Source organism: Vanacampus margaritifer, chromosome 3 (genome assembly GCF_051991255.1).
Source record: "Vanacampus margaritifer isolate UIUO_Vmar chromosome 3, RoL_Vmar_1.0, whole genome shotgun sequence".
Classification (NCBI taxonomy): Eukaryota; Metazoa; Chordata; class Actinopteri; order Syngnathiformes; family Syngnathidae; genus Vanacampus; species Vanacampus margaritifer.
Genome location: NC_135434.1, coordinates 11633446 through 11644916, shown reverse-complemented (window position 1 = coordinate 11644916; position 11471 = coordinate 11633446). Strand labels below are relative to the sequence as shown.

General features: G+C 37.7%; 1 protein-coding gene across 1 annotated transcript in view; it reads right to left on the bottom strand.

The window, feature by feature from the left end:
- Positions 1 to 298: 298 nt before the first annotated feature.
- Positions 299 to 11471, bottom strand: part of oxct1a (3-oxoacid CoA transferase 1a) — a 37984-nt gene continuing 26811 nt past the window's right edge. Inside the window, exons 14-17 of the mRNA XM_077562326.1 lie at positions 10794 to 10883; positions 9996 to 10076; positions 1261 to 1362; positions 299 to 1178 (exon numbers count right to left, since the gene is read on the bottom strand). Of these exons, the coding sequence (XP_077418452.1) occupies positions 1143 to 1178; positions 1261 to 1362; positions 9996 to 10076; positions 10794 to 10883 (309 nt within the window). The 3' untranslated portion in view covers positions 299 to 1142. The remainder of the gene's footprint in view (positions 1179 to 1260; positions 1363 to 9995; positions 10077 to 10793; positions 10884 to 11471) is intronic.

Sequence of the window (11471 nt, the reverse complement as noted above, 5' to 3'; positions counted from 1 at the left end):
GATTTATGAAGGGGCGTGCTGGATTAACATCAACAGCCGGCTGCCACAGGCCCTGTCACTTTTCCTCTGGATTTTCTGCTTGATGGACGAACCCAGCTGATCTCATTCAACCCAAAAAACGCCCGTGGGGCAGAATTCTTACATAACGGCCCTCAGGTAATGCTACCGCCTCTCTATTGGGAGGGAATCGCATGGAGAACGTTGATGCGAGCCAACCGCTCCATTTATAGACGAAAGCGACCTGCAGCTCTTTGCTTTGCTTTCCAATTAGAATCAATTAGAAACACATCAGCAACACTTTTGTTCCACAAAACGTTTTTATTTTTATTTTTTTTTATTGCTTGTACAAAAAGCAAGGGAAGAGCAGATCCATGTGTAAAAAAAAAAAAAAAAGTAACAAAAAGCAATTTTATGTCGACATGGTCCAGTTTGAGTTTGCATTGATCTTTCATTGTATGCTGGGTGAACCTGACATAATTTGCTTTAAAACTCCTTTTTTCAGTAACAAGTTGATTTTACAGTTAAACAGGCCTTCCAAAAATTAAAGTTATTGCACTGTAAGCATTGCATTTGATGAAAGAGAACATAAAAAGCACATTGTACTTCTGTAAATGGTGGCCGTGGGGGTTTATTCGCAATCTCAACAATCCACTACATTGATGTTGAGTAAAACCGGAGTTCAAATCAAAACATCCGTTTATTCGGTAGAAAGAAAAATAAAACAGACTGTCTGCAACATGGATGCGCAATACCTTGCGGAGAAATCACACATTTGTCTACTGTGCAAGGAACCCCAACTGCTCTTTTGGTTAGCAACAGAATTCAAACAGATTCTACCAGTTAACTATTCAACGTCCGTGTATGAATAATAAAGAAACTGAGATAGTCTTTCTCCTGAGAAGCTTATTCGAGGCAGGTGTTTTTTTTTGTTTGTTTTTTTTTTTAGAATGGCGTAACCAACGGAGGAGGGACGGTCACTATTGAGGCAATTACGTTTTGAAGCCACTCTTAAATTAATAACTTACAGCAGCGGGCTTCTTCTTTGATGAGTACGCCTGCCGATTGCTCGAATCAGCTTACCAAGAATCACTTCAAAATCACTTTGGCCTGTCTTGAGGATGTTGAAAGGCAGACATTCACTTCTAGATTTGCTGCATGGGCCTCAAGTTGGGGGACACCTAGAAGACGTCAATTTAAAAAAAAAAAAATGGTTGGTCAAATTATACATATGACTATTTAATCATGTTTCCAAGGACTGACCTCAAAGTCTGTACCGGTGCATCCCTTGATGTCGTCTGGAGTGATCCCCTCCCACACTTCTATGAGAGTCAGCCCTTTAGCCTTATCCACATCAAACACAGCCTGAGTGAAGAGAAGCAGGCGTTGTGAAGAGAAAAAAAATAACATGGCAAGAGGGAAATGCCAAATCGGAGTGTTTTGTTTAATTGATGTACTTGTAGATGCAGGGGGGTGGGGTCAAAGAACAGGAAACTGGAGGCCGCAATTATTAGGTGACCTTTAAGCTCTCGAAAAAGAATTCAATCACAAGACGATGCGGACGAGCCCTTCAAGGTCAACCGTGCAGAGAAACCCTGACTTGTGTGGGCGCGTGTTCAGGTGTGTGTTTGTGTGTAACACTGAGGCGTGACGCACTAGGTAAGCAATTAATTGCTGACAACATAAAACATTAAATGGGCATTTTTTTAGTTAAGAGCAAGAGAGTTGCTTACAATCGTCACCGAAACAGCTGGTTTATGCACACACGCAAATGTCTCATTTCCATTAAGCCTACGAAAAATAGCATGACACAGCAACATCCATCCTGTCATGTGTCACGTTTATAGACCAACCCTGATACTTTCCCCTCCACACACATCCAACAAACTTATTTTTGTGCACCTCAGACTTTCCTCCTTCACTGTAGTAAATACAAAAAATGTTTTTTTTTTTTTTGCTTTTAATATATAAAGGGATACTTGATTGATAGAGCCATTTTCAGCAGTAAAAAGTTAATATTTTGTTCAGAATTAATTTAACTTCATTATTCTTCATGTACAATTAATACCTTTAACTCTTTGACTGCCAGACGTTTTCAGAAAAGGGATGCAGTGGGTGCCAGCCGATTTAAGCATTTTTGACTGATCTTTCAAGGTCCACAGAAAATTATGTGTTTGGACTATGGAAACACACATACTACTAAATGAAAGATTGGACTCTCATCTTTCATCAGAAAAAAAAGTTTGTTTCTACCTTATTCCGTTTTTCAGTAATCAACAATAGAAAATGGTTAGTTTCACCTCTGTTTTGAAACAAACGTCTTTTAACGTCTTTGGCACTCCTCTATAGGATTTTACTAAACGTTATTTAACGTTTTTGGCAGTCAAAGAGTTAAATACACATTTTTCCACTTGATGCCAACTGACGAATTAGGTAATGACCAATCACGGCTCACTTGTTTTCTGGGTTTGGTCAGAAAACTGAGCCATGATTGGTCGTTACCTACTTCCTCAGCACAAATTATGTCATCTTCAGTCGACAGCAAGCGAAAAAAAAAAGAAGGTTTTAAAGGATGTCAATTGTACATGAAAAATAATGAAGTTATCAAGTTCACTCTGGACAAAATAACTTTTTAGTAGTGAAAATGGCTCAATGCGTCAAGTATCCCTTTAAGGCCTTTTCACACTGCACTTAGCTTTTTTTTTTTGGTGTTCCGAGGGGCAGCGCAAAAGGACGACAGTGGCCCAGTGCAAGCTTGCCCATATTTGGAAGTGCTTGTGTAGCAGCCTGAGGAATTAAACAGGTTGCTCAGGCCTCAGGTAACGACCAATCCCGGATCACCTGTTTTCTGAAGCTGAACCATGACTAGTCGTTACCTGAGCAACTGCGATGTCACATTCAGTCGACCGCATGCGGCAAAATGGTCACCCTGAGATTGCTAAAAACGGGTGAACTCATATTATCATGTACTAGTGGGGGCATGGACAGAAAATTCTGGGGGAGTCAACCATAAATTTTCTTTCTTTACCAGACAATTAAGAAAAGGACATAGTCATCGCAATACAGCTCAATAAGAATATAATGAGAAACAAATTATTGCTGTAGTTCTACACAGAGTGAAATATTCAACGGGAATAGCTCACAGCTAACGAAAACCCAAAATTTACCAGCACAAGAAAGCAGAATTGTTCATGAAGCATTAAAATCATTTTTAATTTAGAAATTAAGTAGGAATTCGATTTCTGTAAAAGTATTTTGTTTTGTGTTTAATGAATGTAGTATATGTGACATTCACTTTTTGAATTGAACTACTGAAAATAATGAACTTTTCTACCATGTTCTAATGTAAGACTGCTGAATGACAGTAAGAGCCTCCTTCTCAAACACATTCAACATGGAGGACGTATTGCAGGGCTGCATGAGAGGAGCACAGAAGACAAAGTGACCCGGGTCCTGTTGCTTCTCCCAGCAGGGAGTGACAGGACGAGGCCTCTTCCACACAAAGCCTGTCACGGATCAGCTCATTAGATCCACGCACACACACGCGTGGCAGGAGGCTGACATCCCACTCCAAAATAGCAAGACAGATGGAACGGCATAGGGAGTAGGAGGATACGCAGACACAAGCGCCGACACGAGTCTCTTCATGTGACGCAAGCGTTCTCAGTCGTTATGGAACATTAAATATCGGTCGTCGAAAAAGGAGCTTTCATACATGATTGGCATCAAAAAATGCATTAATCATGAACATAAAATGCTCAGAATTAAGAGAGTTCAACATGGTCTTAACTTTTACTCAATCTTATGAAGTTTGGACCTGATTTATGAAGATACCAAACAGCGGGCGCAATAACACCTCATTAAAGTAAGAGTTATTGAAAAATGCTGTTGGCAGTTATAGCTAATAATATTACAAGAATGATAACCATGTAAAAACTTTTCAAGCTATATTTTTTAAGAGTAAAATTTACTGTTGAACACAAGGAGAATTTCAATTTGGTTGGTGAAGTGATAATTGCTGTCATTGCTGAAAAGGCCAGGGGTAATAATTTTGTGTGAACAGTTAAATAATTCATTGGCAAATGAATGATAATTTGTTCTTTTTTTTATTTTTATTTTTTACTTCTTTTCAAAAGAAAACCAAATAATCGAGAGGGTAGCAGAGATTTAGTGTGTCATTGAAGCAGCACACAAAGACCAACTCAGGTGATTATGGTGATGGTTATTTCATGCCAGATTCTTTCAACTGAAGTTGGATTAAGCACTGCAAATCCAAGAGCCCAATTTCGACTTAATGCCAACGTATATCCGATTATTATTATTCTCATTTATATTATCATCATCATCAGAGTGATTTCTTTAAATCTTTTATTTGGCTTGTATTTTATGATGAAATCACAAAAGGACAAGCACGGTACAATGAACTTATTGTGCCATGGAAGAGCTGTAATAGTGGGTGAGTTTGAGTAGGTTTTTTTTTCATTTTTTAATTATTTTCTTTTTTTTTTAAATATTAACAGTGGTTAACTTTTTTTTTTTTTTTTTTTTTACTCTTGCTTGGCTGTTAAAAAATATGAAAGATGAAATTTCCATGACTTCAAATGGGGAAAATGGATTATCTGGGAACAAATTGGAACTTTTACTCAATCTTATGAAGTTTGGACCTGATTTATGAAGATACCAAACAGCGGACGCAATAATAATTGTACTGAATAATAAAATAATAAATAAATAATAAAACTGAAGTTGGATTAGCACTGCAAGTCCAAGAGCCCAATTTCGACTTAATGCCAACGTATATCCGATTGTCCGTCTATTCCCTATATTCCCGTCTATATGTACATTTCAAGTGCCACATATTATCCGTAATGGCTGTATTTTTTACCCAGACGGAACACAGGAAACAAGCAATATGCTCATACGCACAAATTGCATGGAAGAGAATCCACAAGAAACATCAGCCAGTCGCTAAATAGACAATAATACATTAATAATATTAACATCAAACATTACATACAGTGTAGTTAGCATGGGGTAATTTAAATCCAGCCTAAATCAACTCCCAAAACAAATACAATAGCAAACCATAAACATAAAAAAATAATAGGTTGTTGGGTCTCATTTAGGACAGTATTTCTATATACAGTACAGTAAAATGTGACGGAGTGCAAGGGAGTACAACACTAATTACGTTATCTCTCCTGTGCTACGTCGGAGCGGAGATGGACCCGAGCAAAGCTACACAGACACAAAATAAAAACAGGCCAAGCATTATGATGCTCATTAAAGGCATCATTTTCTATGTTTATAGCCTTTCATTTCCTACAGCTGATCGGGCTCAGGTCGTTTCTTTTGGTAAATACATCCCAATCTGTAACTCTGTTATTTACTTGACTTTTTTTTTTTTTTGCACTCTTGCACAAATTACTTCTCTGTATCAAACCAAGAACTCTATTGAGTTCGAAATGATGTCCTCCACAAGCTAACAATGGCAAAAGGTCATCTCCTGCAAGCACACCTTCCTTGTCAGCACTGTCACGGCAAGAACTCGACTTAATTTGATTGAGAGACACAGGTCGGCTGAGGTCGTTGAGGTCAAAAGCCAAAACTATTACAATCCTTCCACTGTCTGCCCTCAGCCAAGCATGATTTAAATCATTCGACTTCCACGATTTTGGAGATATGAAATAACAATGGAAGATATGGACTTTTGGTCAATTTTCAACCTAACTTCATTCATCCATGTTAAAAAAGGGAACCTGGCCAATTTTAGTATTCACAAGCACAGGCTGAAGTGGCTAAGGTCCAAAATCAAATCCTCATATAAAGTCTTCAAATTTATAGGGAGGGACAATTGTTGTATGACATGGCAAGAATACTATTCACCTTATAATCTATTTCTCACAAGCTACCTTTGTTTATTTTTTAATTTGTTTATTGTGCTTTTTAACAACGACATTCAAAGCTCGATGTCAAATGCATGTCGGATGAGGGGGCCCTATGCACAGTAGACTTATGTGCTCTGCGTTTAGGGAGAGGCGGCACTGGTTGTGAGTGAATTGGATCTATTCATGGCCTCTTAACATTGCTTCCAAGAAAGAAGTACTATCAGCATACAAGAGGCAAACAAGCTGACCACCATCTATCAGTAATTGTAAAAAACTCTTACTCTCATGCTTTTCCTCAAGATAAAAATGGCTAAATATGGTGTAACAAAATTCAGGGAAGTAAGTACATTACATTTTTTAGTTATGAGAATGAGGTGAAAAAAGTAAGATTGGACAGTTTGTAATTCAACCAAAATTTCCTGGAAAAAAATACACATTTAAAGTCACAATTGATTGATGTCACTTTTATAAAATTATAATTTTGTTTAATAATGACAAGAATGATTTTTTTTTGTCATCATTATTATTCTCATTTATATTATCATCATCATCAGAGTGATTTCTTTAAATCATTTATTTGGCTTGTATTTTATGATGAAATCACAAAAGGACAAGCACGGTACAATGAACTTATTGTGCCATGGAAGAGCTGTAATAGTGGGTGAGTTTGAGTAGTTTTTTTTTTCATTTTTTAATTATTTTCTTTTTTTTAAATATTAACAGTGGTTAACTTTTTTTTTTTTTTTTTTTTTTTACTCTTGTTTGGCTGTTAAAAAATATGAAAGATGAAATTTCCATGACTTCAAATGGGGAAAATGGATTATCTGGGAACAAATTGGAACTGATAGTGTTTGACCTTAGAGATTCTACTGTGGGAAAAGACACACTTAAGAGAATTTCTGACATCTGGTTCGACAGATCGAGAAAAGCAGCAGGAGATGAAATAAGGAAGTTACGGCGGGGGGGCGGCGGCACCATGCTGGCAGGGTTAGTAGAAAGAGATTTAACCTTTATGGACAGAAAACGTCTCGCTGAGAAATCTTGTGCAATTATAGATCTCTTCAGTCGAGCAGAAAGAACGAAAGGGATGGAACGCTGTAGGACCTTGTCTAGCGTCTGGTCAGTTTATCAAGGTATAACTTCCAAAGGGGGGAATAAAACAAGGCACAGTAACATCATTTGGGGAAATGAACACAAAGATTCACAAACTGCAGCAGCAGCAGCTTTGAGCTCACTGGGCTTTCTCTTATTCTCTTCTCATTGCTCTATTAAAAAAACTAAGCTTTTTACATTGTTGCATTTTCTGCTGCTGATTCCTCAACATTGCTTACTGAAGTTTCACCCTTCCGACGACTGGATTCTGCAGAATCAGGCTTCTTCTGTTATTGGGAGGAGGTGGCATAAAGTCGACTTGCCTCTCGGATGAGAGTGGATGATGAAAAATATTCATGCACTTCCATAACTTGACTGTGTTGGAGGACCTTTGGCTCTCTTTAGCGAATGTCAGAGATTTATCTTGCCTGTACTGTAAGATCTACAGAGGCCAATTATGGATGTTACATTTTCATTTCGAAATCCCTTTCACTGCTCTGTTCAGCAAATTGACTTGCATTGGTCGCCAACTCACATAAAGCAGATGATAATTAGCATATTTCCTCAATTAGCGGCCTTTTCTCTAAAAGAAAAGCATTTTAGTTGCTGGCTAAGCTTAAATCGACACTTGGTGCCATTGGTTGACTGCAATTACGCTTACTATATAATATACAATATACAACAAATGATTCTTTTGGGTTTAGTAAATACCGCTGTGCCATGAGGGTTCAGGCGTGCCTTTTTTTTTTAATTATCCCAAAATATAATATCAATAATGTTTCTTTATTCATCTAGCTATGCCAGGTAAAATAACTAAATACTCTTACATTAGATGGCAGAAGGTACATTTAATGTGTCTCCATCTGTTGCCATTAATAAAACAGAATAATAACTTTCTGTACATCTACACAGGCCCACTCTCTGTGAGTAAATTGAGACCTTATTTAATTCCACTACTTTGTGAGACTTATTGGTTCGGCTGTGTGCCGTGAGGTTTTTCTAATTTCAGAGATGTGCCTTGACTCAATACAGGTTGAGAAACATTGCACTTCGCCCTGATTTGGTGTGTAGGAGGCACACCGACAGCTGAGCTCTGCAAAAAGTGTGACTTCGTAACAGCAGGAAAGCATCTGGCTCTGGAGTCAATTCAACAACCAAAAATACTGACACTTTTGGTTTCTTTCAATTCTGTAGAACTAAGAACAATAAACATCAGCATGATCTTAAGGCCGTGCAGAATAAATGACGCAGGAAACAATAGGTTATCTCCAACTCTAATTTTTAGGTTAAAACGAAAATGCCCTTGTCTCCAATTTCAGGAAAGTCTGTATTCTGCTGCTGGTATATTAATTAAAGACACCATAGGGGGAAAAAATATTTCAGGATGTTGGGGGTTTGAGAGTTCCTCAGACCTTCACAACACATTTGGGTTTAAAGCCTGTGTGTCTAACATGTCAGTAACATGTCAGTGACACTAAATAGGACAATAATATGCAAGCATCTGACTTTTAACTTTTAGCAGGAGCAACAATATGCCAGGTGGGGATCTCAAGGCAGGAATAAGGGCTTCAATAAATGACATCTTGAGACAAGCCATGCCCCAGTGTGAAAATGAAAACACTAAAACAAAATCAATAACCAGCCACCAAAGAGACTAATTGGCACTAATTGAATCAAAGTCATATCCTTCCACCCCTAGTTCATCACAGCAATAATTGCACTTGATTTTCATATTTGTATGTGTGTGTGTGTGTGTGTGTGTGTGTATACGTGTCCAAAAGCCCTTAGTACCAATGGGAAATTATGTTATGATGTTATACATCAGATAATTATCTGATCGAAAAGTGATAAAGGCTTTGTTGCATGGATAATACATTTACAGAGCAACCACCAAATAATCAAATGTGTATGTTAGAGAGTCCAATTTTTTTTCTGAAAAAAAAAAGCTGCACAAAAATGTTTACGGTTTACTACCTCAGCAAATCTAGTAAGACTTAATTCAGCATCTAAAGGATACATTACACTATGCCTCAGTCATGTATGATCAAACAATAAGTCATTTTATTCTATTTACTTTTATTTAGGGGTGCCAAAATGAGTCTGTTAATTTTGAGTTAGTTCAAAGTTCCTTTAACACCACTAATTTTCACAATTAATGACCGCCCCTTACTTGGAAAGTCTGCACTGGGGGACTTCCAGTCACAACACAGCAGACACATCCAAGTCAAAAAGTCTAATTTTGGCAGTAATAAATTATTTATGGAGACTGGGGTCAAATTGCATTTTACAATTTTGAAAAATGTGCAGAATTTCACAAGTTACTTCATGTTAAAGATTATCCATCCATTCGTCCATTTTCTTAACCGCTTGTCCTCACAAGGGTCAGATAATGTGAAAAGAAAAATGCACTGAGCTGTCAGCAATGTCTTACAAATGCAATTATGCCATCTAGTGGCAGAAAAATTACCTCAACACAAATCAATATAACACTCGTTTACAGTACAGTAAAAAAATAACATTTTAACTCAATTTTATGAATTATTATGAAATTACTGTTTCAATTACTAAAAGATTATATTTCCATTGGTTTAACATTTATTCCACTTTTATGTTAACGAGAGCATGAAAACATGACAAAAAATTATTGTACATTTAGAACAGATACAACAACTATTGAAGTCATGCTATTAATTACAATTAAAAGTTTTAATCGCCTGACACCCCTACTTTTATTACAAACCCATTTCTGTTTCCGCTTGTCCTCATTATGGTCGGGAATAAGCTGGAGCCTAGGCCAGCTAGCTTTTTTTCCAGGAATAAAATTTGTCTCGTTTTTGATTAAGAGTTATTCCAACTATTCTTTAATGTGGATCATGATGGGAGCAAGTCGGTAGTCAAGTATTGGAGGAAATGCCGCAATAAAAACACTATGTCCAAAAAACGATTTCAGATCTCAATTAATTACAGCACTCAACTTCTTTTATCAGCAGTGTGTAGGCTAACTAAACAGATACAAACCTTCTCTGTGATGATCCGATCCACACACTGCTTCCCTGTCAGAGGCAGAAGGCACTTGTCCAATATCTTGTGTTTACCTCCCTAAAAGAAAGAAGCTCACATAAGTAGCAGCCTGACCCTAAGATTAGGACTCAAAGTCAACCATTAAGACCAGTCAGTCCTTTCAAAAGGTAACAATCATTTCATAGATGAAGTATTGACTGCAATATTTCAAGGTTTGGAGCCAGACAAGCTTTAATCCCCAGATACATGTACTTACAACACATTTGAATGTCAAGCTCAGTCCACCCACCATTCATCTTTAAGTGAGAGCAGGTCACATGTTGCTTCACGACACACACACACACACAGAAGCGTGCTCCATCATGAACGACAACACCCTTCAGGGCAGCGAGTTCGTGTTCACCTGCTGCACCATCTGGACCGTAGCTGGGCGCCAGACAGGCTCCGATTATCCCGGCTCACCGTGCTTGTGCGGCATGTTTTCACTGCCCTTGTTTGAAATTTTACATGCAGTCAAAGTCGAAAGTGTGCTTGGAGTCGCCCGTCGCAGCAGTACCACTCCGACTAATCAGCTCTTGACTCCAATTCTACACTAGTATTTGAATTAGCTAAAGACAAATGAGCAGCGAGCTGGTATGCATGCAGACCCTTTTCTGCTTAAGAGCCATTAAGCAAACCATTAGGAGAATTACCATTAATCAGTCAGAATGCTCAGTCATTAGTGCAGGAAGTAGAGAAAGGGCACAAAGAAAAATGACGGACTGCACACATACAGTACAATGAAATGATACCAACCTTTGCTGAGTGCTCCATGGTGACCACCACCTTGGTTCCGGCGCTGGCCACCAAATCCATGGCGCCACCCATCCCCTTCACCATCTTACCCTGAAAAAGCAAAATAAATATTGATGATATACATACCAAAAAGGTTGTAAAAAATAAGAACTGGGCATATTTTGTAGAACATTGGAATAAAAACATGTGTAGAGCAGTTTATTTACTTGTCGTTTTTGCTGTCAGTGAAATTATTAACTCTTTGACTGCCAGACATTTTCAGAAAAGGGATGCCGTGGGTGCCAGCCGATTTAAGCATTTTTGACTGATCTTTCAAGGTCCACAGAAAATTATGTGTTTGGACTATGGAAACACACATACTACCAAATGAAAGATTGGACTCTCATCTTTCATCAGAAAAAAAAGTTTGTTTGTACCTTATTCCGTTCTTCAGTAATCAACAATAGAAAATGGTTAGTTTCACCTCTGTTTTGAAAAAAAAAACGTCTTTTAACGTCTTTGGCACTCCTCCATAGGATTTTACTAAACGTTATTTAACGTTTTTGGCAGTCAAAGAGTTAAAAACACACCGTACCGTAATATACATAGCACAAAATAACAAACATGATCTCATATCTGGAGCTGCTTGTAGCAAGAAAAATAATAATTGATTATTACGTTTTGTTGAGCTGCTACAAA